The 27,689-nt window shown below is 38.0% G+C and overlaps 1 protein-coding gene across 2 annotated transcripts; it reads right to left on the bottom strand.

Moving 5' to 3' along the window:
* Window positions 1-1,306: 1,306 nt before the first annotated feature.
* LOC149572419 (peroxisomal fatty acid beta-oxidation multifunctional protein MFP2-like) lies at window positions 1,307-27,226 on the bottom strand. Of its 2 annotated transcripts, none has more exons than XM_089813590.1 (19): window positions 27,038-27,226; window positions 26,779-26,919; window positions 24,759-24,830; window positions 24,496-24,558; window positions 24,354-24,410; window positions 24,120-24,187; window positions 23,869-23,950; window positions 23,565-23,620; window positions 23,138-23,440; window positions 22,834-22,920; window positions 22,560-22,734; window positions 22,180-22,301; window positions 21,897-22,060; window positions 21,375-21,629; window positions 21,160-21,281; window positions 2,425-2,546; window positions 2,175-2,323; window positions 1,813-1,951; window positions 1,307-1,707 (listed from the first exon to the last, which is right to left on the bottom strand). In XM_089813590.1, the coding sequence occupies exons 2-19, from the start codon at window positions 26,870-26,872 to the stop codon at window positions 1,672-1,674; spliced, it is 2,166 nt and encodes a 721-aa protein (XP_089669716.1). In that variant the 5' UTR covers window positions 26,873-26,919; window positions 27,038-27,226; the 3' UTR covers window positions 1,307-1,671. The 2 variants fall into 2 exon arrangements, with proteins under 2 accessions (XP_089669716.1, XP_089669715.1); XM_089813589.1 differs by having other exon boundaries at window positions 27,042-27,226.
* Between the last annotated feature and the right edge of the window lie 463 nt (window positions 27,227-27,689).

The raw sequence follows: 27,689 nt of genomic DNA, 5'->3' as shown, positions 1-27,689 counted from the left end.
AAAAAATAGTTGCAATAATCCCCATCAATCCTTCAAGTTCATCCAATCTTCCTTCTCTAACCATTGGGCAGACTCCTAAGGTTCATCGATTCTTGTAATAGACGTTTCGTGAGAATGAGGATGGCAGCTTTTGTAATTCTAGCCCTACCCAAATGAGTGATGATGGTGTTTTCCAGGCTTTTCCACCAATAGTTTTTTCTTGGCTCTTATGTAAGGCCATCCCCGCTTAGGACTATCTTTCTGACTTCTAGTAAGTCCAAAGAAAACATTTTATTTAAGGTATATATTCTCTTCACTCTTGAATGTTTATCGGGTCCACAAAACTTTTTTGTTTCAAGTTACACCTTTATATGATTAAGTTTCCATATTATTCATATTCTAAAAAACCCTATGTGCAGTGCTTTTTCTTCTACTTTAGCTATCAATCCTTGCTGTTTTCCAAGAGACCCCAAAACTTGTTTTCTTAACACATGGAGAATAATATAATTAATTCCATTCCAAACTACTTCTCTTTGCCCATATAAAAACAATAGTACAAGCAGAAGCGTAGTTGGGCATTGTCGTATGGAGCAGACTTCTGTAACAAAACCAAAGAACGCCTTTCTAATCTTTTCAAAAATCAGTAAATGGGCACGCATATCAGGTAACCAGCAAAGACTCGCAATAGTTGATCACGATAGTCGTGTATCCAACTACCTCAAGACTGGAAAACTGTTCGCTATCTATGTGACAATTAAACAAAGGCTGGGGTGCCATTGGTACTGACGTCTATCTTTCTAAAACTGTATGTCTGTACACTGCAGAAATTAGACGCAATACTTTAATATTGATGTCAAACAATTTTTTATAATAATATAGATTCACTTTCTATGATCAGAGGCAGGCATTAGTTTTGCTGTTATTGTAGCCGCAACTTTACATTGATTACAGTAGTCTGCAGACATTTTTAGACAAGTCCAAGTAGATCAAGGTTTTGCTGAATCATGTCACTAGCTTAAGTAATCAACACATGCCACGACAGAATTCAGAAGGCTAGAAGGATATAGCTCTATTTTAAGTTAAAAATCTTATGCCGTCTTATGACGCTCACTAGGGTCTTCTCGATATAGTACAAAATCAAATGGCAATTTTAGGCGAGGGTGTTGACTGTCTGTACACAGTAACAGAAATGGCAAAGTTCCAATAGGTGCGTTCGTGTCAGTTTTGGAACTGGCCAATGCCAAGAGGTTTACACGTAGTGGAAACCTTTCAGTTACAGCAATCCATTTTGCAATATAAGTCAGTCTTGACAAAAAAACAAACAAGGTGTCAAAAAACCAAATAGAATTTATTAGAAGAACGATTGGCAACCTCTCCAGTCTCCCTCTTATAAGCCTTAAATTGATATGCAATTAAAACAATTATTTCCAGAATTACTCTACACCAGGTCATGCTTAACCATGTATCAAACAGAAAGATTTGTATGAAAATCATAATTATTGCAAAAGCTCTGTTGCAAAAAAAGTATCCATCCCCTATCCCAAGTAGCCCAAGAAAACTCCATAAGCCATGTGCATTGCTTGATAATAAATGTGGTATGAAGACAAGGAAAGCTGCTGAAACTAGATATTGCTCTTATAAACGATCTTCATCAAGCAATCATAACATGATCAGCATTTTGTTGTCCATCCCTTATAATCGGGACTTCACACTCTTCCCCAGGGAACTCTGCATTCAGTTTGCACCAATGAGACAAAATATTGTGAAAGAAGTTTTCAAACTACGCACAGGTCAAGGGAAAGGGAAAAAGAAAAAATAAGATACGCTTCTCACCAGCTTGGCAGTGTTTGCAGCTCTTTCTTCCAAATAGGCACAAGGTTTAAAGAAACCACCATATGACTCAGACCACATCTTTAGTTTTTTACAAATATAGTCAGCTCCAATAGAATCCGCCCAGAAAATAAGACCACCCCTGTAGCAAACACAATTTTAATACTTGCAATAATGAAAACATTGAACTCTTTTTCTTAGAAAGATGAGTAAATCAGTAATCACTAAAAGTGCAATTGGAGGAATGCACAACTTTTTAAGTATATTAAAAATTTGTCTACTTTTACAGCCCATGTAAGGAAAATAACATAATGTCCGTACTATATAAGAAAACTAATGGAGGAATACAGGGGCTCCTGAAATACCTGTAGGGTGGAAATCCCATGCCCATGACAGATGCAATATCAAGATCCGAGGCTTGGACTGCTATTCCCTCATCTAGAACACGACAAGCTTCATTGACAACGGGAAAGAAAACCATTTCAATAATATCCTTATCTGTCAAAGAGAGGGCCTGTACACACAGGAAGAGAAAAACATGTACACTGTTAATTAATTCCTATATGTAATGAAGAAAACAAAATACAAAGTGCATTACAGTGGAAATAATAATACCTTGCCATCAGTTATTAAGCCAGCCATTTTCCTTGACTTCTCAATATACGTCCTGATTTCAGGGTCTGGTTGGGCTTTTCGTCGATCATCATACATATAGAAGCCTTTACGTGTCCTCTCTCCTGAAAAAGAAAATAAGGAATTTTTTTCAACTACCATTATTCAAAAATATGTCATCAGCAAAAGTTGTAAGATTTTGAATATACAGCAACACCTTTATAAAAAACCTGACTCTGAAAAGGTTTTCTGTTCTAAGCTTTCGTAAGACCTAGTTACTCAACAATTGAGACTTTGCAACAACAGTCTCATTGTTTTTGGAGTTCACAGAAGTTAATTCCCATGATTATTGTGTGGCATTAGTCTTCGAGGGTTTTATAATATGTAACTTTGCCTTTGATTGACAGAGCTTTGTCATTGAGCTGAAGCCCTTGAAAAAATGGTGCACCGAGGAGAAGAGCAGAAGAGCTAAGCCCAAATGCTTGGGGAACCACCAAAGGACAGGCAAGGGGGCACCCAGAACAGCATATCTTGGGAATGGCAAATTGCAAAGAGGTAGAGAAGATAACACACCCTGGGATGAACGATGGGAAAAATGGAGAGATGGGATCGAGCAGGAAGTACCAATGAATGTGTTCAGGGATCGAATTGACAATGGTTGTAAAGCATGACAACTGGCAAAACCCACATTTCGGTGTTAGAACACAGTGGGTATTTGAAAACAAAAGATAGGTCAACAAATCCTGGGGGCTGCGCCAAGAAAAACATATACCAGTCCAGAGGTGGCATCTGCAATTCAGGAAAGGTCCTACATTGCATTGATACCATCACAGAAGGAAAACCAATAATTATTACCAGGGCAGATCCAAACATTCAAGACAGAAATTCCAATGGTATGGGCAGTACAGGCAAAATGCAGACACGTTGGAGAATTGGCGGGGAAAAAGCCCTAGCAATCAAGGCACTCAAACCAGCAATGTTTGGAAGGCTAAAGCTCCAGATACTGAGAAACAGTTGTCAACAATGGATATTCTGGGTAAGTCAAGTGAAAACTCATGTATACCTATCAAACTTACGCAAGAGTGTATCATGCAATCAATCACACAAACCAATTTATTAATTTAATCATGAAATGTACTGGGGGGTTGATGAGCTCAAATACTTTGCTCATTTGGCTCCAAATCAAATGGGGGTTTAAATTTAAATTGCACAAGTTACCAAAGAATTATTTTATGGTAACCCTACATACAGCACATGAGAGGGATAAAATTATCCAGCAGGGCAGTCAGATAATCAAGGGGTTTACATTATTGATGGATAAGTGGGAGCAAAGTGCAAACCTTCAATCTGTGAAAATTCGAAGTCAGCAAGAAATCTGCATGGATGAGGTTGTATGAACTGCCAGCTGAATATTGGGACAAGGAACTACTGAAAGATATTGCAAAAGTAGTGGGGGATTTTCAAGAATCTGATGCAATTATAATAGATAAGCCATATGGGAACTATGCCAGAATCTATGTTAAGATTATGCCTTTTGACCAGCTACCTTGGGAGATTGAGGCACAGACGGACTGGGCAAAATGGAAACAAAGAGTGCTCATGAAGGTTGTGCATACCCCCCAATCTAAACAAGGAATGGAGGAGGAGGACAATAATAGCAACAACCAGAACCAAGAGGTAATCACAGAGGTTGAACTGAATAACAAGAGTGGAGAAAATTCAACAAACACAGCATTCACTACCGTAGAGGTGGAAGATGGAACACCACAAATGACTGTTTCCGATCCCCTGGAGGCTCCGAATCAGGATGTGAAAGTGCACACTGAGGATATTCCTTAAGACCCTGAGCAACAAATGATCATTAAGCACAAAACTGTGGAAGGCAGCTTGGAGAATGATGATGATAGCCAGCTGGACGGATCAAAGGATGGTTGGGCGACTGAAATTGAGGATGCGGGAGAAATCGAATCACAGGACGAAGGTGATTCAGACAATGATCAGATGATCCCCACAATGGAACCAGGCATCGAGCAAATCCCTTCAGAGCAAAAGAAACCTCTTGTAGCTGCCCCAAAAAGGAGGTGCCGAATGTCAAATGCTCATAAACTGGTAATGGCTGCCAGTGCCAAAGGCCAAAGAAAACTCAATAACAGGAAGCAGAATGTCCTTCCTGAGGAGCAATGAGTATTCTTACCTGGAATAAGTGGCGCTCAATCAAGCATCATATTGATCAGTGTGGAGCAGACATAATTATGTTGTAAGAAACCAAGTGGGATATGGAGGAAGGTATCAAGCATATGAAAAGCTTGGAAGAAGTGAGAGGGCCTCTTTGTGGAAGCAATTGGTGCATCAGGTGGGGTTGGAATAATAAGGAATCTGCTGGCAGTTTCCTGCTCTCCTCACAGGAAGAACCAATTCTAGATGGTAGTTAGATGTAGATAGAGCAAGAACTTGGAATCTCAGCTGGTTAATGCGTATGGCCCATAGACATGCTTGATAAAAGAATCCTCTGGAGAAAAATCAAGGATTGCCTGAGTCAGAATCCAAACATTCCTACAATTCTAGTTGGTGATTTTAATGCCACATTGAACAATTCTGAAAAGAAGGGGGGGTATGCAAACAACTACTAGGATGTAACAGGATTTCCAAGAAGGGGTACACAGTTGCAACTTGAGGGAGATTGCGTCTAAAAATGGTAGATTCACTTGGACTAATCGAAGAAAAGGCTTGACGTGTAGTGGAAAAACTGGACCATTTTTTCATTGCAGGTGAGTGGAATGTAAATCGACACTGTTAATTGAATCCTTAAAACTCCCACACTGGATGAGATCACTACCCAGTCCAACTAATATTCATCAAAGAGATACCCAAAGGGGGATCTCTCTTTCCATTTGAGAACATGTAGCTGAGAGATGAATCTCTGTATCATCTTATCAAAAAATGGTGGACTTGAAGTCAAGCGTAGGGACAAGCCAAAACTGCTACAGTTCAGACTAAAATTAACACAGTTAAGAAGTGTCTCAAGGATTGGAGCCAAAACAATTCCAAAGACATCTTCAAGGAGAAGAGCAAGGTGGAAGAGAGCTGAGCAGCCTAAATAAAAAAGTAACTGAAATAGGTATGGGAAGTGAGAAATTTGAGGAGCAAAAGCTCAAAGCCGAACTGACTGAAATTCTGAATAGGGAAGAGATCTTCTGGAAGCAAAAGCCTAGGGAGAATTGGCTACAAGGAAGTATAAAAACACCAAATACTTTCAAACATCAACAATGGAAAATAGGAGAAATCAGATTAGCAAAATTGTGAAGTCAGATACTACCTGTGCCTCTGCGGCTGAGGAGGTTAATCAAACAGCCATAGATTATTTTCAGGAAATCTTTAACAGAGAATTGGCGGATAATGTACAAGATATGGAAGATTCCTTAGCCATATTCCCACACTCATCAATGTGGAAGACAATGTGAAACTCTACAAAGTCGTTAGTCTAGAGGAAACTAGGAAAGTTGTCTTGTAGCTTGAAGCAGATAAGGCACCGGGCCCGGATGGATTCCCAGCCAGATTCTATCAAACCTACTGGGATGTTATCAGATCAGACCTGCATAAAGCAGTGGAGGAATCTACAAGAAAAAAGGTAATGTTGGACACTTAACCACACCTATTTGGAACTCATACCAAAAAAAAGGCTACACAGCCCAGAGCTGACTACAGACCTATCGCTTTGTGCAATACCATCTACGAAGTAGTAACAAAAGCCATTTCAAATATAACTAAACTGATCCTAAATGAAATTATTTTGGATGAGTGGAGTGGTCTTTCTCCAGAAATATTGATTGTGGAAGACGTCAGTTAGAATGGTCAGGATTGGCTCTGCACCAAAAAATCAACCTTTTAATGATACAGTCAATAGCCTTATAGAACCACAAGCAGTGGTTAAGCCATGTTGTGACCCCCATGAGGGATGCTGGCCCACTACCAACAATCCCCCTCCCAACATCACTCATTGCAGCCTGTGGATTCAAACCTGTGACAAAGCTCTGATACCTTTTGTTAGAATGGTCAGGGTTGCCGTTGCACCAAAAGATCAACCTTTCAATGCTTATGGAACCATAATAGGTGGAAGTCATGTTGCAAACCCTGCGAGGGACACTGGCCCATTGCCAACAACATCATCAGAATCTTGACTACACTGTATTCCCCCAAAGGCTCTACCATTTGGAACAATATACTGGAATGTAAGAAGATAATCACTAGATACATCACATGGGAAGTCAATGATGGGAGGTGGGCTCTTTTCTAAGAAGACCCATGGGAAGGCCACCCGGCTCTCCACACATTTGGGGATTTGGATCAAACTAGAGGAAAAAAAAACTAGGACGGTTGGGTTGATGGAAAAATGTGTATGGGAAAGGAAAACCTTCAAGCATCTTCAGGTCCCAGAAGCGCAGAAAAATAAATTATCAGAGATACTCCAAAGGCATTGTTCGGACTGGACAGGGTAATGAAATAAGATGGGGGGCCTCAAGAGATGGTGAATACAAACTTACACTGGGATATAAAGCTCAGAAAGTGACCATGATAGATCCACTTTGGCAAAAGCCCTGCTCTTGGGAAAGAACTCCTCCCCGAGAGTTGGAACCTTTGCGTGGCTCGTCATTCAAGAACGCATCTTGACACAACACAGGCTTAACAAAATTAGACTCATAGGTCCAGTCGGTGCCCATAATGTAAACAGTAAGATGAAGATGCAAACCACCTATTACTAAGATGTCCCTATGTTTTGTTCTGTTGGAACCATTTCCTGCAAAAGCTTAAATGGTAAACACCGAAATCAGAACCCTTAAAAAATTGGTTCTATATGAAGCCCACACATTTTAGAAATTGTGTTTTAGATAGCATTTGGCAAGTCTCTCCCTCTGTTACTCTGTGGGAGTTGTGGAAGGAGCAAAACATGAGGGAATTCAGGGAAGAATCCATGCCCAGAGAATGGCTGGTTGTTAAAATGGAAGCATTTGTGATAGAATTAGTCAACATTAAAGAAAGAAAGAATTCATAGGAACTGAACTTTATGGAATGATAACGGAAGTTCTCATAGAACTTACAGCTTCCACTTTGGCTAGTATATCTGATGTCATCGACAAATATATTGTCTGAAGACTGAACATATTTTGGACTGCACCAAAAGCAGGATGGGTCAAGATGAACTTTGACGGGGCAACTTAAGGCAACCCCAGTCCAAGCGGCATAGGGATTGTCATTCGGAATGATGTCAAAATTGTTATTGCAGATCACATAGAATACATTGAGCTGGGTATGAACAGCAATGCAGAATTCAGGGCTGCAACAACAGGTTTTAAAATGGGTCTACAATTGGGGGCCAAGAAAATTCATTTGGAGGGGGATTCCATGATCACCACGAATGGAATCAGGCAGGGATTCACTCCTGATTGGAAGCTTAACTAGTGGATCAAGCAGATCAAGGATCTCATCAACGAAATGAAAGACTTCAAAACTACTCATCTACTGAGAAGGCAACACGATGGTGTGCAGTTTTACCACGTACAACATCTGTGAGTATGATCAAAGCTGAGACTTAAGCTGTTAATGTGAGGTACTCAGCTGCATTGAACATATTAGATCTACATATCTCAAATAGTGGCCTTGATATCATTTCACAAGGTGAAGGACGCTTGCAGTACCTGTTATTTGGAATGTCATTATGAATACGATGAACTGGTGAGGATCACCCTAGCCTCTTAAATCTGTGATGTACATGAGAAAATGTGATATTGGATGGTGAGCATATACCATGTGATATGATCTCCATTTCCAAGGCTTGGGGAACTCAAGACATCAACAGAAGGATGCTTATTGATGAAAATTTATGCCTCTTTGAAAGAATGACGGCACTTGGATGGTCCAGTACATAACACCAAGTGGTGTCGTTCGTAACAGGTAATGATTGTACCATGGGTGGGTAAAAGCCTTGAGGATAGAGTGATCTATGCAAGGTGGCATCATTCGGACAATCATGAGAAGATTCACTGCATGCAAAGCAATTATAACAACATATGGACACTTGCTTGACAGTCCAAATCATTAATGGAAGGTATGTGTGGTAGGATTTGGGAAAGATTTGGAGCAGTTATGACAGATTTTGAACACTCCTATTTAAGAGGTCTTTGGAATGGTGAGTCACAAGGTTGGCAGCTGGAGAGAAACACCTTGTGAATATGTACAATCCTATTTGCTTGGAATCCACAAGGAGTACGGTAGCTTTTTTAGTTGAGGTGACAGTCAAATGCCTACTGTAATACCCCAAAATTGGCTCATTGCCATGATACCAATTCTGGGCAATTTCTGATCAATCCTAAATCCTATTTTACTAGGCAAATTCTTATTCTACTACTCGCTACTTGACTTAATTGTCAGATGCAGAAAACCCTAATCTGCATTCATCATGCTTATTATTTGATTCCTATAGTATTTACTCATATTAGTCACATTAAACCTATTGATTAATATTTAATTTAATTACTAAGTATTTATACTTTAATTAAATTAAATTATATCTTAAGGCTAATGTACTATGGAATTAAATTTATTTAATTTAATAAATACGCCTATCTTGATTAATTAAATGTAATTATTTAATTAAATGGGAAAGGTATTTTTAACCAATTAAAGAAAATTATTTAATTAAATAGAGTACTTACTTCTAATTAATTAAACAAAGTTATTTAATTAAATGGGAAGTCATTCCTAATTAATTAAATGAAGTTATTTAATTAAATAAGAAAAGTGTCTCTAATTAATTAAAAGATTATTTAATTAAATAGAAAACGTAATTATGAGAGCATATCTCATTTTATTAAATTAAATATCTCACCAAAATCTCTCTTCAGTTCAAAAAAAGAAATTTCCAGTTCATTATTGATCAAAAATGAGTTAAATCGGTTAACTCCTTTTTCTACTCAAATTAAATCAGTTAACTCCTTTTTTTACTCAAATTAAATTAGTTAACTCCCTTTAATTTGGGAATCTTCCTTTATGACTGAACTTCACCTTTAATCTTGACCGTTGATTGAAATCGATCTCAACCGTTGATGAATTCCAGGAAAGTCTATTTAAGAGACCCTCATCTCTTCATTTTGGGAGAGGTTGAATGAGAATTTGCATCGAATTGCTGTTGGATTGTGGATTCATTTGAGCTCCTTACTTTCATAAGATATTCATTTTCTACCTTAATTTCATTTAGCATACTATGCATATGATTAATCTAGTTTCCTTTACTTGTCCTTAGATTAGAATGCATTCCTCATTCTAGATTAATCTGCATTCTCATATAGATTAGTCGCATTTTCTTTCAAATCCTTCGTTCTTACAAGGTCTAGTTGCTTAAACACCTCGAATCTGAGGATACCTGACAAGCAATTCCCTTTAGATAGAAGGCAACAGGTCGCTTTGCCGGCTGATTTTCGGATGAACAATCCAATGTTCATTCTGGGATGAATCAGCATACAATGACCGTGTTGAAGTGTGTGTTAGCAGAGGCCACATATTCACGTGAGATCTTGTAACAGTAGCTTGGTTTTTGAGCATTTTCGATCTTTAGCTTATCTGATCTGTTTCTGTTTCTGTTTCTCTGGATTTCTTGCTTAATCATTGTTTTTAGAAATTTAAAAATAAAAAAAATAAATTAAAAAAAAAAGAGTATAAAACAAATTTTGACTTTTGATGTTTTCATAGGTTTTAGCATTTTCTAAGCTTTTTTATGAGTATAAAAATGAACAAAAAAAGTTAAATTTTATTTTCCCATAGTTAAGCTTCAATTTTCGCTAACATGTTTTCTCTTAAGCATCTTTATTTCCCTTTTCCTGATTTTTTTTGCAGCATAACAACGGTTTGCGGGACAATTGGAAAAGTGTGATAAAGTTGCTAAAAACGGGTAAAACATCTACTAAGCGCGTTGCGAGGATTACCAGGTAATTCTCTTTGACTGATAACACTTCATTTGGAGCTAAAATGAACATCTCTTGTGTCAAGCTTGTGTGTATTTCCTTCCATGTTCTCATTTTACAACACATGCATAATTTGATACTAGGTTGTGATCTTCGTTAGTATTCATTTAGCAGGCTTAGTTACTAGTGATAGATCTAATTAGCTATCTTGGGTTATTGGACTCGCTAATCCGCCGGCCCCTCGTTCCACCTTGTGGTTGCAAGATCAGCACCACGTTAAAGGGGAGGGGTCTACAGGAAATAAGCATTAAATGCTCCACAAGGCAACCCTTTTGTGCTTTCTAGAACTCACTAGTTTCTGAGTTGTGGACTCGTTTTGGCTTGTGTGAGGGGTTAAATGTTCCACATCTTTGGACTCACCTCGCATTAGTTAAAGTGTTAAGTGTACCACCTTGTGCTCTTTGATTGCTTTTGGATAGATTTACTTTCGAAAATTAACATCTGTACACACATAGTAATTAAGCCCCCATGAACACTATTCGTGGATCTTGAGGGAGTGGGTTCCTACTGAAACTCCACTCTAAGACGGATTCCTTGTAGGTGGGGAGGATACTTCGAGCATCTCGCAGATAGATGAATCTTCAACTTGTTAATTAAGGCATCCTTTCTCCGAAGAGGTTGATAGATCACTGGGAGATGATATCATAGATCTTTAAGAGATAATCTTGGTTTAGCGTGTCAGATTAATTTGTCTGCTTTGATTGGGCTAAAGGTGAAAAGGTGTCAAAACCTTGAATCTGGCAGCTAAGTCCCCTTGTGGTATACTATTGTGAGTTGGTCACCTTTAGAGAGGGTTAACCGTAGCGAAAAATCCCTCTACGGGGAAAACTGCGTTGACGGAACCTCGAGCGGTAATAGCCATTTTTGACGTGGTAGTGACAACCGCTATATAAATGTCCTTGTGGAAGAAATCTCCACGGGTGTGGTTCATTGTGGGTTGTCAGATCTCCCCAGCAACTCTTGAAGATTAAGTTCTCGGACTGTGTTAAAACCTCAATGCGCCGGGATTGGAGGTCACCCCTGTGAGTCATAAAAGTTGCAGAATCAAAACATTACTAAAAACCTTAGAGAGGCCAACTTTTATTTTCTAGGGATGTATGCGTGATTGCAAAACCTTTTGAAAACATACACAAATAGCTCTCCTAAGGATTAGCACAAACTAAGTCACTTGATTGTTCATGCGCAAGGTTGCTTTTCCCCTTGCTCATTGTTTTCAGACATGTTTGATATCACCTGCTTGCTGTTCTACATGCCTGCTTATCTGCTTACTAAAATGATCAAATTTGTTGTCTGTTAAATTGAACTTGTCTCAAAATTCTGCCCAATCTGTCTGAAAAGTCCAGAAATCTTGCCAAAATCAGTCGCTGTTCTAAAACTAGTCTGCCTTCTCGTGCAAAAACTTTTTCAGTCTCGCACGAAATCATTTGGTCCTCGTGCGAAATCATTCTGTTCTCAAGCGAAATTAAATTGCTGTCATGAGTCTTCGCGTGACCCTGTGAACTTTTTTGCGCAAAATTAAACTACTATCACTGACTTTCGCGCGAGACAGAAAACTTATTTGCGCGGCCTGTAAAACTTATTCGTGTGGCCTGTAAAACTTCTTTGCGCGACCCATAAAGGTTTTTCGTGCGAGACTTTGTATCAGCATTTCCACTTTTGGTCTAATTTATCTATCTACGATCTGCACGCTGCCCTTTTCTGTGTCCGTTTGTCACTTTCTATCTGCAAACATTCCTCAAACAGTGGCATCCTGCTTAGCTAATGACTTGCGATCCATACTTTAACTAGTCTTGTCTCTCAGTTATCTTGCTCTTGTCCTTTAGTGCTTGTTGTACTCTGTGTCATGATAGTCATAATCTTTGGTTGTTCTAGCCTTCAAATCAGACTATTCATACTTTAGTAGCACTCTTATCTTGCTTTTCTAAGACTACGTTCTAGTGTGGTCCTTGTCTAAGCTTTTGCTTTTTGTCATTATCTATGACTGTGGCAACTTGACTTATGTTCTAAAACTTCGCTGTCACTACTTGAAACATAGTACATCAAAATGGCTAACAACAAATGTGCTAAATCCAATATTCCTAGTGAGGAAGAAGGGATTCTTATTGCAAACATGAAGCAACAAATCCAATCAATGAGCGCTCAACTTCACAGACTAAAAGAAGAGGAAAACACATCATCGAACAAATTCTCCTTGAGAGAAATTTTCCCTTCCTCCTATGATAACCAAAAATCAATTTTTTGTGATCTTGAATCCAAGATATCTAAGAACACTTCAGAAACACCCAAGAAATCTAGAAATATCTTTGAAGAAAAACCTTGGGAATCTAAACCAAAGCGTGATTTCACACCTTTGGGAAAATCTTATGAATTAACCTTGGAAGAACTTCTTCAAAAGAAACTCATTATTTTACCTAAGGTCACTTTGGCGGGAGTTTCCTTTATGAGTAACTATTGTGCCTATCATAGACATAATTTACATAAAACTTCCCATTTTAAGGAGCTGAAAAACAAGATCCAAGATCTCTTTGACAATGGTATAATTCAAAAATCTAAGCTCTCAACTCCTAAAGATTCTACTCTCAAGAAGGATCAACCTCATGAAACCATGTCTAGTAATGGTTCAAACACAACTTCTACTTCCTCCAACATACATCCACCTTCTAAATTGTCCAATCTTTCCAACCCATATTCACCAAAAGAACTCACTACTCCCCCAATTGACTATGTGTACCCTCAAGGACTACCTTTAAAGGAAACTCAAGCTAATCTTGACTTGGTTGCAAACCTCTCACATACTACACAAGGCAAAGATCCAAAACCTCCATGTGTTGCTCCTCCTATTATCCCCAATCCAACTATTCCTCCATTGTCCCTTCAAGAGCCTGTTATGGAGACTCTAGAAATATATTCGAATACAAGTTCAGATACTCCCTCATCCTTCGATTTGGTTTCATGTCAAGAGGACCACTTAAATGATGAAGAAACAAGTGTTGATCAAGACCAAGATTCCTTCATCCCCTTTCAAGTCTTCCAAGATCTCGTGCCTCCATCCCAAGAGCCACATAGTCCTCCATCTCCCATGTCATGCACCTCTACTAAACAAGATCAAGATATTCCTTCCACCATCCTTAAGGAGATTACAAAAGACCTAGAGAAGGATACTTTTCCTATAGTACCTAAAATTCCTTTTGAAGAGAAAAGTGTTCCCTCGCTCTCTTATTCTACCTCGCTGCATTCACTTCCAAACTATGCTCAAGCTTTAAATACTCCTATCAAAGGTATTGCTCCTATAACAATTACTCATAAATCTATTGATGGCTTTGGTCATAATGCTCACTCTAAAGATGCTGATATCCATACTCATGGTTCATTCACATCTTCTAAATCTATCCTTTGTCCCTACCCATCTAAGCTAAAACCTTCAAGTCTTTCATCCATATTGGGACCTTATGTTCCTCTATCTCCTATTGCCACTACTAGCTCATTACACATTCCTCCTACCTTACCACAAGATCAACAAAGATACACATACTTGAACTCTTAACATCCACCTTTCCATCTAAACCAGTCATATTGGCCTCATTCATCCATAAATCCCAAGTCCTTTGAAAGCAATTTGGATGCTCAACTCAAACACAAGTGCATGAATCCATCCTCAAAAGTTCACACTATCTCCTCTAATAGACATGTGAATGTTAAGAAGGAAAATACACAAAAGAGACCACAAAGGTCCACTATTCAAAGAGCTCAACCAAAGAAAGTATGGGTTCTTAAATCTGTTATTGAAGAAATGCATTCCAAAGCATCTAATGAAAAATCAAAAGCTATATGGATTCCCAAGTCCCTTTTAAAGGACTTGAATATTGAAAACAAATCAAAGTTGACATTCAAGCTTCCAAAGGTTTCCACTCCATCTCCTTCCAGCATCTTCCTAAAAAGGTTTCAAAACCTTCTACTCCACCCCTCTCCAAAATGGCTTCGCTACCTCATATATCTAAGCCTCAATCTATTTCATCCATATTTCCTCCATCATTCCACTACCCTTCAAGGTGTGTGTCAATGTTGATCTTGCCTAATATCTCATCCACCCTCATGAGATTGTCTAAATTTTATGCCTACTTTACATCCTTGCTTGTTTTAGTCTTTCAAAACCAACAACCTTATCGTCCATCTACCTCTCATTTTTCTATCATTTCCCTTCCATTGCCTTATCAGCATCTTTGAGTGTACCTTGCTATGGCCTTGGCTTATCATAACTTATCTTTCTTATAGGCATGCTATATAACTTGAGAAACGCTTGAATTCTTTCCAAAAACTCTAAAAATCCAAAAAGAAGAAAAAAAGAAAAAAGTGCCTTGGTGAAAACTTGGAAACAGGCGCCTTGGTAGCAAAAGTAAAGAAAAATAAATCCATCCTATGATGAAAACCACTTCTTGTGGCACCTTGGATAAGTACCATGATGAAAACCTGGTAAACAGGCATCATGCGTAATTCTTCCATCCATGAAATCCTATGATAATCTTGCTTATCCTTCAGATGTCCTCGTCTCAAGTCACTCACTCATAACCTCCATAACAAACTTTGCTATCCTATTCAGTTAACCCTTTGGTCTTGATCAACGAAAGAAAGAAGAAAACTCAGTTCTTAGCAATCTCTTGACATGGTCATTTTCTTGGATTACTTACGTGACACCCTTCATTACACCATGAGCTCATATTGTTATATCCTTTTCCCTAGCTTGGGTAATCTTGTGAAGACTTTCCTTGAGGGTAACATTCATTGCTTCATACTCCTTGCCTTTCTATCTCTGCTTATCCACTCGCTTGCTACTACATCTCATCCTACACCTTGCTAAACACTGGAACAAAATCAAGGTGATCCTTCTTGAGAGCTAGTAATCTCTGAAAAAGTTCTAAAAATTTGAAAAATCCTAAAAATTGGAAAAAGTCTTGAAAAAATTGTTACCCTGGTGAAAAACTAGCAATAGGCGCTTGGTAACACCAACAAAAAAAAAATTGAAAATCTCAAAAATCAAAAAGAGAAAATACAAAAAAATTGAAAAAAACAAAAAAAAGTGCCATTGGTTAAAACCTGGAAACAGGCATCATGGTAGCAAAAAAACAAAAGAGAATCTTGCCGAGAAGGTGAAAACCTAGTCAACAGGCGCCTCTTGTTCCCAATGCCTCATCTTGCGATGTACCTTCAGGCTATTCTGTATAGTCGCTTTCGCTTTCCTGCTTTCAGGCTTTCTGCTCATGTATCCATGAATTGAGTCTTGTCATAGCTCGAGGGCATCCCCCCTTAGTGTCACTCTTTTCGAGATTCTCCTCATAGAATCTCCTTCGCGACAGTCACCAGTGGTTCTCACTACGTCTGCCTACTGTCGCTAGTGTCACTATTTTTGAGATTCTCCTCATAGAATCTCCTTCGCGACAGTCACTAGTGGTCCTCACTGCATCTGCCTACTGTCGCTAGTGCCTCTCTTTTTCGAAATTCTCCTCATAGAATCTCTTTTGCAACGGTCACCAGTTGTTTCAGCTGTGTCTGCCTACTGTTGCTCGGGTTATGTCTCCAGATTCCTTTATGGAAGATCTCTCTTGCGACAGTCACCAGTGGTTCTCACTGTGTCTGCCTACTGTCGCTAGTGTCACTCTTTTTGAGATTCTCCTCATAGAATCTCCTTCGCGACAGTCACCAGTGGTTCTCACTGCGTCTGCCTACTATTGCTAGTGTCACTCTTTTTGAGATTCTTCTCATAGAATCTCTTTCACGATAGTCACCAGTGGTCCTCACTGCGTCTGCCTACTATCGCAAATGTCACTCTCTTTTCAAGATTCTCCTCATAGAATCTCCTTCGCAACAGTCACCAGTTGTTTCAGCTGTATCTGCCTATTGTTGCTAAGGTCATGTCTCTAGATTCCTTTATGAAAGATCTCTCTTGCGTCAGTCACCAGTTGTCCTAGCTGTGTCTGTCTACTGTCGCTCAGTCCGTCTTAGGTTCTTCATCGTGAAGATTTCTCTTTGACCTCAGTCACCAGTCATTCTGACTGCGTCTGCCTACTGTCGTCACCCCTACTGATGAGATTTCTTTCAAACTTGTTCTGGACATTGACACTTGACATCAATCTCGAAAACATTGAACTCAAAAAAAATGATATACTTGTTTGGATATGCTGAGCTTTTCTTTTGTTTGCTTTGTTTTTGCTTTATCATATCTCCTCGAGCAACTTGATGATGTCATCTTCGACTAGAGAAGTAATGACTGGGGGCATGATCTTTTCTTTGCTTTCTGTTTACAGTTTAGTTCCAATAAGTTGATATATTCCTATAAGAGGGGTGTCCACTATAAGAGCCTCTATCTCATATTGGATGGCCGTTTGTACCTCGACTCCTTTTATACAGATACGTCAATGACATTGGTTCTTCTCCTTGTTTGTTGGAGTAAACTCTTCATGCTACAGTAAATATTGATACTCATCCTGCTAAGTGAACATACAGGTCACTGCGAGTATATCTAGCACACTTCTGTCTCAGGTTACGAACGCAAGGGTCATTGCGGACAGAATGAATACTGAATACTTAGCATAGGAGGAATCTCCCGTGTGTTTGGTGTGCCTGTCATGCAAGCAAAATTCAGGTCATCCTAGCGTTTATGTTCTGATGCTTATGTTAACTTGCTACATTAAAAGGGACAAATGTTCTGGTCATTCTGACTTCGTGTGCCTCGAATGCTTACATTTAATCCCGACAAACCAATAATGTATGTTATATTCATATTTCCATGATTGCAATGTCAGTGGGAATTGTATGACCTACGAGCTTTGTTCTATATCCGGTGATGATTAAATATCGAGGCTCGGTAACCAGACCTAGGGTTGCATTTAACATAGTCTTGCATTGCATACTTCACTTGCATAAGCATGCGATTCAATTGCAAATCTACTTTCACCTTCTCTGATGAGGGATTGCTCATCTCTTCAAAGTATCATGTTCTTTCATGAACTGCACAAATGATTGATTAATCACCCTCTTGGCTACTTTGGTTGCTTTTAACCCATTTTTTGGGATCAAATTCGAAATCTGACACACTTAAGTGGCTCAAAATGCATTTTAAAATTTTTTGTGCAATCCAAATCTTTCTGATACTTTGCAATTCTTGGAATCTTTTCAACTCAAACTTAGTCTTTTGGATCTCGAAATCACTTCGAATCAACCTCCAGATTTCTTTTGATCATTCTGATCTCTTTATATTTCTTCAGATCGTTCCGATCTCTTCATATTTCTTCAGATCGTTTTGATCTCTTTATATTTCTTCAGATCGTTCTAATCTTTTCATATTTCTTCAGATCATTCTAATCTCTCCAAATTTCTTCAGCTCGTTCTGATCTCTTTATATTTCTTCAGATCGTTCTGATCTCTTCATATTTCTTCAGATCATTCTGATCTCTCCAAATTTCTTCAGCTCATTCTGATCTCTTCATATTTCTTCAGATCATTCTGATCTCTTCATATTCTTCTGATCGTTCTAATCTCTTCTTTAGATCGTTCTAATCTCTTCTAGATTCTGTTGAATCTCAGATTTCTTCTATATCTCATGATATACTGCTTCAAATCATATTTCTGGTGTGTCGTTTTTCAATTTCGCTCCCGAGGGGGTAGGATGATTACATCATTAAATACTTATTGCTCAGGGCATCTAGTTCCCATCTTATGTCCTTATCACTTGGGGCATCTCATCACTCGGGGCATCTTGTTCCCTTCTATCTGGCATCTTTGCCATCTATCTTATCTTTTCATCAATTGATCAACTTTATAACAACTCTTCTCAGAGTTCGATGGACAGGTATTGGGACAATCTAAACCTCGACTCCTGAGGATCAAGCCTCGTTCTGGGGATGATTCTACAACTCATGATTGGACCTTGTTATCTTTTATCAATCTTAGGTATCTAGGTGTTCTATCTGAATCCTTGAAGGTTAAGCTCCATTCTGGAGATAATCTTCTAAATGCTTTCAGTTTCAGGTATCTAGGTGTTCTATCTGGATCCTTGAAGATTATGCTTCGTTCTGGAGATAATCTTCTAAATACTATCAATTTCAGGTATCTAGACGTTCTGTCTGGATCCTTAAAGATTACGCTTCGTTCTGGAGATAGTCTTTTAAATGCTATCGATCTTAGGTATCTAAGTGCTCTACTTGGATTCCTTGGGATTAAGCTCTGTTCTAGAGATAATCCTTAAAAGCTTATTAATTGGTCTCCGTGTAATCAACTTCGGAACCAATCTCATGTTCGCATCATGTTTTCTGATTATCTTTGAATTGAACGTGCTGCTCACACATTCATTCAAAGAGGGGCAAAATGTAATACCCCAAAATTGGCTCATTGCCATGATACCAATTCTGGGCTATTTCTGATCAATCCTAAGTCCTATTTTACTAGGCAAATTCTTATTCTACTACTCGCTACTTGACTTAATTGTCAGATGCAGAAAACCCTAATCTGCATTCATCATGCTTATTATTTAATTCCTATAGTATTTACTCATATTAGTCACATTAAACCTATTGATTAATATTTATTTTAATTACTAAGTATTTATACTTTAATTAAATTAAATTATATCTTAAGGCTAATGTACTATGAAATTAAATTTATTTAATTTAATAAATACGCCTATCTTGATTAATTAAATGTAATTATTTAATTAAATGGGAAAGGTATTTCTAAGCAATGAAAGAAAATTATTTAATTAAATGGAGTACTTACTTCTAATTAATTAAACAAAATTATTTAATTAAATGAGAAGCTATTCCTAATTAATTAAATGAAGTTATTTAATTAAATAAGAAAAGTGTCTCTAATTAATTAAAGGATTATTTAATTAAATAGAAAAAGTAATTATGAGAGCATATCTAATTTTATTAAATTAAATATCTCACCAAAATCTCTCTTCAGTTCAAAAAAGGAAATTTCTAGTTCACTATTGATCAAAAATGAGTTAAATCAGTTAACTCCTTTTTCTACTCAAATTAAATCAGTTAACTCCTTTTTTTACTCAAATTAAATCAGTTAACTCCCTTTAATTTGGGAATCTTCCTTTATGACTGAACTTCACCTTTAATCTTGACCGTTGATTGAAATCGATCTCAACCGTTGATGGATTTCAGGAAAGTCTATTTAAGAGACCCTCATCTCTTCATTTTGGGAGAGGTTGAATGAGAATTTGCATCGAATTGCTACTGGATTGTGCATTCATTTGAGCTCCTTACTTTCATAAGATATTCATGTTCTAGCTTAATTTCATTTAGCATGCTATGCATATGATTAATCTAGTTTCCTTTACTTGTTCTTAGATTAGAATGCATTTCTCATTCTAGATTAATCTGCATTCTCATATAGATTAGTCACATTTTCTTTCAAATCTTTCGTTCTTACAGGGTCCGGTTGCTTAAACACCTCGAATCTGAGGATATCTGACAAGCAATTCCTTTTAGATAGAAGGCAACAGGTCGCTTTGCCGGCTGATTTTCGGATGAACAATCCAATGTTCATTCTGGGATGAATCCGCATACAATGACTGTGTTGAAGTGTGTGTGTTAGCAAAGGCCACATATTCACGCATACACCTACCACGAATGCTCTTAGTCAGGCACCTGTTTATCTTTAATGTTGTTAGAAAGGTTCTGGGATGGGAATGTCTGTGAACCTACCATAGGTACAGAGTTAACACAGCTATCATGACCATGTTCCTGGCCTTTTCTCTAAGCAGAGGTGTCCCAAGGGCAAAAGCCAAAAATCTCTGCCAAAGATTGTTAAGCACAACTACCTAGGTGAAATTGATATCGTGTTGGGCAATGTTTATGCCCAGAATACCATCCTTATGGCACAATAGTATTATGTGGGGCCGAAGCGAAGTTTTGAAGTGGTAACCAGGAGATTCCCCCTCATAACAATGATGGAACTAGATACGCTAATGAGCAGATTTAAGGCTATAGACAAGCACCTCTCCTTTCTATAGATAGCAGCGGCCACTCTCCCACTTCCAGTGGTGGAGTGGCTGGTGGACTCACAGCAGAAAGAGGACTTTAGGGTGCCGGAAGGGAATTGTCCTGTCTGATTTTCCATCCTTCCTAGATACTGGTGAAGATTGGCAAGGTTTTGACAGAAAGGATGGGGAGGAAATAGCAAAGGGTGTGGCACACCAAAAATGCAAGAATGATTACCCAGCCATTGCACGCATGGCCCATGCAGAGAGGATGAAGCTCACAGCAGAAAGTGGACATTCCCTGAATGACTCTGACAGTTCAAAGCCTGTGGGTCACCAGAGGCGCCACACCACTCAGGGAAGCAAGCACAGGAGACCCTCTTAAGCCTGATGTGGTCCATGATGATAGATGGTTTCTTAGTGTTTTGGTGTCTCATATTGTGAAAAATCCTTTTTGTCTACAAGTGTAAAGTCAGCTGGCCTAGGGTATATCCAACATTGTTTACGTGGATATTTAGCTAGGGACAAAGAACAGAAAATATTTGGGATATCTACCCCTGGTCTGTTAGTTGTTGATACATGATTTAAACTTTAATCCGTTTTCTGATATCAATATAATGGGAGCTAGCCCCACCCAGCTATCTATTTACCAAAAAAAACAGAGCTTTGTCATTCCAAGGGACAATGACATATGCTTATGCATATTACAGATGTGTAGACATCTTAATAGTTTTTTACCAGCTCTTTTGTCTTCCATCATGAATGGTATCAATAGTGACTTATAGACACGTTCTGGAAAGTGCTCTAAATACTGCATCCCTGTTGCCACTGCAACCTCAAAACCAACAAGATCAGCCAACCTGCAGATAGTTATAAATGAATTAGAATAAATGGTCACCTGGACAAATGCTTGAAAGCTTGCAACAAAATAGTTATCCAATGTTAATCAGTACCTAAATGGACCCATAGGCATTCCAAACTTAGTAATGACTCTATCAATTTGATATACATCTAAGCCCAGATCGGTCAACAATAAAGCTGATTGAGTGTATGGAAAAAACATGCGGTTGACAGCAAACCCAGTGCAGTTTCCAACCACTATAGGAGTTTTCTTGATCCTTTTTCCAACATCCATGAGATCAATTATAACTTGAGGTGATGTCTTTTCTGCCCGCACTATTTCAAGAAGTGGCATGACATGTGCAGGACTGCAGCATAAATTTATCATAAAACAGTCAACATCTTAAATGGACTAAACGAAAATTATTCAATGGATAGACTTTTCCAATAGATAGCATTTAGAGATTGACCATCAAAAGTTAATAGAAAATGTACACAAATATGAAACCAGAATAATTTTTAACTATCAATTAGTGATACATAATGCATAAAGACATTGAATATGAAAAGCAAAAGGGTGAATCTCATAACAGAAGGCCTCACACATATGAGAAGTTCGGAATAAATAGTAATACCTGAAAAAGTGTGCCCCAACAACCCGATCCTGTGAATTGGTCTTTTGACCAATCAGGTTTAAGTCTATAGTAGATGTGTTTGTTGCTAGTACACAATGTGCTGGACAGTTTCTCTCAAGGTCAACAAATATTTGTTGTTTCAGGGAGACTTTTTCAATTACAGCCTACATAAAAGCCACTTGAGGCAGTCAGCTTCATGTAACAAACTTTTTCCACATGAAAAAAATAAAGATGATGTTGCTTAGTAATAGCTGGCAAGAACACGATGGAATATTATACTTACTTCAATTACCATATCCACATCTCTAAAACTTTCGTAGCCAAGAACTCCTTGTACTAGCGAGAATGTCTTCTGAAACTTCTCTTGGCTCATTTTGCCTTTCTTTACACGGCTCTGTAAGTTTGCTGCAAGCAATCAGGCTGAAGTAAGAAGCAAGTCGATTGCATCCTCAATGGATTACACAAACAAATATAATACCCCTAGTACAAAGTAGCTGAATTTGCCATGCAGCTGAACTTATAATACAGATCTTGATTATCAAAAAAGAAGCTGGATAATCAGTAGTTACGGTAGTCTTTGCACACCCTTTGAGAAGAGTGGAAAGGATGATCAATCCAAGGAAATGCAAGTACAATAAGAAAAATATCACATCACATTCAGACCTTTAATTCGGTCAAGACCGGCATGAAGGAACTGTTCATTTACTTCTTTAAGGATCACAGGATAGCCACTCAGAACTAGCGCTGTGGCTATACCAGAGCCCATTAAACCCCCACCAACAACAGCAACTTTGCTTATTTTTCTTGGCTTTAAACCTATATCTGTAACTCCAGGAACCTGCAAAAACAACTCCTAATTCTCACTTCCAAAAAAGGTGGAAACGTTTAAAACTCCAGTTCTGTGAACCTCACTTTCTAATGTTATGGTGCTTATCACCTTTGAGGTTGAACGTTGGGCAAAGAAGATGTGAATCAATGCCTGTGCAGTGTCCGACTTAATAAGCTCTTGAAAAGAACTTGCTTCCTGTCCAACACACCAAAATAAAAACAACAGAAATCTGTGAGCAAAATGTTCAATGAATCATTGGGATCTACATTCTTCCCCAGTCACCATTGATGATTGTCCTGCCAACAATCAGTACTTGCTGGCCATAGTTCTAGAGTAAGGATCAAAAGGCCTGTGACCATGACTACTGAAAAAGAAAACATATATGTACACATTAAAACCCACAAATTCCTACCTTGCGCAAACCAGCCATCGGTCCACATGTTATACCCTCTTCAATAACATCGATGCAAACAAGTGGGTGCTTGAGATTGGCAGCTCTCTTTTTTGTTTGATTTCGTGTAAAATTTAAGATTTCACGTGCCTCTCCCAAAGGTTCTAACTTGTCAGTCCGGTAAAGGCTGTGTACCCAAGGCCTTCTAAAGTCTGCAACGTCTAATGCCCACCGACAAGCTGTATTCAACAGTTCGGCAGGAGATACTATAGCATCAACAAGCCCTAACTCACTTGCCTCTTCAGATTTGATTGGTTTCGATAACTGCATTGACAAATTGGATGTAGAAATCACATAAGGAAAGAAAAGATCAAATGAAGAAACCACAAAAATATTGCAAAGAGAAACCATTTAATATGAAAGTCAGGCAAGAGAGAAAGAATCTTACCAGTATCATCTCAAGTGCTTTTGAGAGGCCAACAAGGCGTGGAAGCCGCTGTGTGCCTACATCAAAGTGATCAATACCATTATGATTAGAGGGAAGGAGATCATGAATTAATATTGTTCAATTTAAAGGAAGCCGCTGAAATCAGCACAAAAGATGAAAATTGGAGGTTTAATCCCATTGAAGAACTTCATGGCCCTAACAAGCACCATTTATGAAGGATTCCAGTTTACCGATATAAGTTTGTGTCAACAAGTTTTCTACAGTAATAAGAATTTTTCAGTTCACCAAATCCAGATTAACATACCACCAAAACCAGGGATAACTCCTAGCTGTAGTTCAGGTAACCCAAGTTGAGCTTGTGGTGTGGCTATCCGCCCATGACAAGCCTACAAGAATAAACAATATCACCAATGAAATTCTCTTTCATGTGATACCTTTGAACAAATAAAAACAAAATACAGATTAAACAGCCTCACCAATGTACAAGCCTAGATTGATTACAACCCTTCTAGTAAGCATCCTACATGAATAACAACAAAAAGAACGAATGCATACCATTGCAATCTCAAGTCCACCCCCTAGAGCAAGACCTTGGATAGCAGCAACAGAAGGTTTCCTTGCACCTATACACTCATACAAATAATTTCATATCAGCAAGAAACAACTGATCTGTAAGAAAAATAAATTAATGCACAAATTTTAAATAAAAAATTTAATGAGTTCTAAATCAGCTTTCCCTGACATGACAAAAAATACCACATGGTAATCAGCAAATCCAGTCATATTTACCTTCCAATAATCCAGTTACAAGTCCCACTGAAATGTCCTCCCCACTGGGCAGTGGTCCTGTGCAGTCATGTGGTTTAATCGGAGAGACAAGGATTTCAAAGTTTACTTAAAGAAAACTAAACATAAATCATATTTCTCATACCTCCAGATTTTACATTTCCTAGTGTTCCTATATCAAAACCCCCAGAGAATTTACCACCTGATCCTGTAAGACAAGAGTAATGTTCCACTGTCAGCTGCTCAAACATCACAAAAAACAAGTGGCATTCAACTACACACTGTTGTTATCATTATCAATTTATTATCATATACACAATTGCAAAGTTCTAATTAACATATCAGTATTCACAAGTCCATTGAGAGTAAAATAATTAAACAGCACCAAATCATCATTTCTGCTTATACCAATAATGACTATTGCTTTCACATCAGATCTTTGCATAGCCTCCTCATATTTCTCTTTCAATCCTAACAAGACTGCACAGAAAAAATATAAATGTTCATTAGATTAAATAAGTTCACAAAGTTCAATGCATAAAATGCAAATAAGATGCCCAGCACAAGCATTGAAAGTTGGAAAGCACAAATGTATAACAGATTTCAGATTGCAGAAGAAAAGAGAGTTAAGTTACCAACATTAAACTCTAAGAAACAAGATCCTCAATTGCATGGAAAAACTTGTAAATTTGCACAGGAAACTGATTATAAGCTATAATGTTAATTAATTTAAAAAACGTAGTTTGTTTCCTTCACATCAAACCTCAAATCAAAATGTCTTTTTAAGAGAGAAATTAAAGAACAAGTTGTATAGGGACTTTTGAATCACCATCTCAGGTCATTTACATTGCTCATCATTGGGATTAGTGATGGATAATCTAGCTCTCCAGAAAAATTCCCCTTTTGTCATATACAGGTGGTGGGGGGATAGGGTGGAGGGGATGCTCTATCCAAGAAATCAATTGCGAGCATCGACCATGTTGAAAACCCCACAATGCAATAGTGCGATCCTTAACTCCTTAACTGATGTAACTATAATAGACTGAGCTGAGCCCATGTTTCCCAAGAGCCACAGGGGTACTGGTTCCAGAACACGGTTGAGCACACCAATCAAATTAGGGTACATAAGTCAATGAATAAGGAAACAGCCATATTATGTATAAATGTTGTCACCAGAAATTGTGGTTAAGGGAACGTATGTGCAGTTCATGCTCCTCTGATGGAATTTCCTGGTAACTATGTTTCATCCTGGTCCATGCTAAAGTACAATATAAGCTTACCCAAACCACGTTAACATGGCCCAAGATGTATAAGGAAGAAACAAGCATTGTAAGGTATCAAGAGGTTGATCCTCCTAAAGATTTCTCTAATTGTTTATCCTAATGGCGAAGACTGATATTTTCACCAAATAACCACAAGGTTAACCATCTTTAAAACCTATTGATAAACCTAAGTTCTGGCGCTTACTCTGACTGGACACCGAAACCAATCTCATGGACATGTTACTTACGAAAGAAAGCTAAAAGATCTCTTATGTTGGTAAATTTTGGTTAGCTTAGGATTACTATGGTTACCATTAACAGATAATATCCAGTGTTCTAATTCACAGCTCTTAAGCGACTGCACTTTAAACTAGGAAACATGGTCATAGGTTACGTATGGACACGTGATTAAAAAAGCATCATCAAGATCATAAACCACCGATGCACATCTAGGTACCTCAGGCAACTCTAAGCTTTCATTCCGTCACAAAAAATTCATTAGGAGCCCTAAATGAAATGAAAATATCAATCGGAGAGATTAGATTTCCACGCTCCATAGATCAGATTGTATGTTTATTTCTCGATTCAGCTGTGAACTGTTTGATGCAAAAACACAAATTACTACACAGCTGAATCCAGAAATAAATATACAAATTGAAAACATCAATTTAACCTAATTAATAGAATTATCATGGTCTAGGTCCCTTCCTCGACAACCTAGGAGGAGCAATTAAATTGTGTAAGGCATTTTATGCCTCTTCCCTGTTCTTCTAACTGCGTAGTTTCACTTAAACATTCCACCAAAGTGCAAACACAATTCGATGTTTAAATATCTGTACATACGGCTCACTCTATATCTTACACTTGACGCAGAAAACCTACACAAAAATAAATTTCAGCATACCTGCGTGGCTACTCTACATAACATGAATAGACTTGAAACATGGACCGATTGCAACCAGACAAACACCCACTAAACCATAACCACTCTTCAGAATGAATTATTTACAATGGTTACAAACTGACGAGAAGCTTATCCACGCCATTGATCAAATGCCCACAACAAAGAAGAGCTTAAACAGGAAGTTTCCATGTCTCTGATCATATATACCCACAAAATTTATTTTAAAAGCATTAAGAACAAAAAGAGTGAAGCAAAAGAGTACCTGGAATTGAGAGAGAATTTACAGGCGGATTGGTAATAGTAACAAGAGCAACCCCATCGAGCCTGACCACCATATCAACTCTTCCCTGTCCCATGTTTTCCCTTGAAAGAACCTTACTCAGGTGCTCAAGATCAAATTGCCCTGCACAAATTATCAGGACAAATAGCTATATATACACATGAAAAGAGACTGATCCCAAAAGCAAAGGAAAAATAAACAACATTATCGAGACATTGAAATGTGTAACGGGAGGACACACATACGATTCCCTAGGCCTGGATTTCAGTTGCATTCCAAAATTAGGTTGGACTTGGACCCACTTTTCGTGTTTAACATAAATGAGTGTTCCTTCATTCTAAACCTTTGGCTAGTTGTTGTGGTGGATCTCTCCCATTCTCAGTGGTCTCCGAAAATTATCTTTTGTAAACTCAATTATTTCGGATTCGGTGGTTTGTCTCCAGGCTTGAAATATTTGTTCTTATTCTTATTCGGCTTTGTGCTGACGATATGGCACGATAGCTTTTTGATTTCTTATGTGGCAAGCTAACTGATTTCCAGATGACGCTGGTTTACTATTGGAAAGAGAACAATAGCTTTTTTATTCAAGAAAGCCGGTAATATTATATTGTAAGTAAAGATCTAATTCGTACATAGCATAATCATAGATATTTTCTAGCCATAATCTTGATTAGCTATACTATATTGTGTTAGTAAATAAATAATTGATCGTTAAATATTTACATTTTCCAATCATATAATTTAGGTAAATTAGCTATAGTATACCAAAAATGCATGTTTGTAGGTGGGTAATGAATAGCTCATAGGATCTATATCTTAGAAGGGGTTTATATAACAAGTGTCATCTAGTGGCATGTACTTACCTTATAGTTTTAATAGTAATAGAAAATATA

The sequence above is a fragment of the Cupressus sempervirens genome, chromosome 2, assembly GCF_028749045.1.
Source record: "Cupressus sempervirens isolate cs-2001-9-10 chromosome 2, ASM2874904v1, whole genome shotgun sequence".
Lineage (NCBI taxonomy): Eukaryota > Viridiplantae > Streptophyta > Pinopsida > Cupressales > Cupressaceae > Cupressus > Cupressus sempervirens.
Note: the sequence above shows the minus strand (reverse complement) of the source record. Positions and strands in the feature narration are given on the sequence as shown.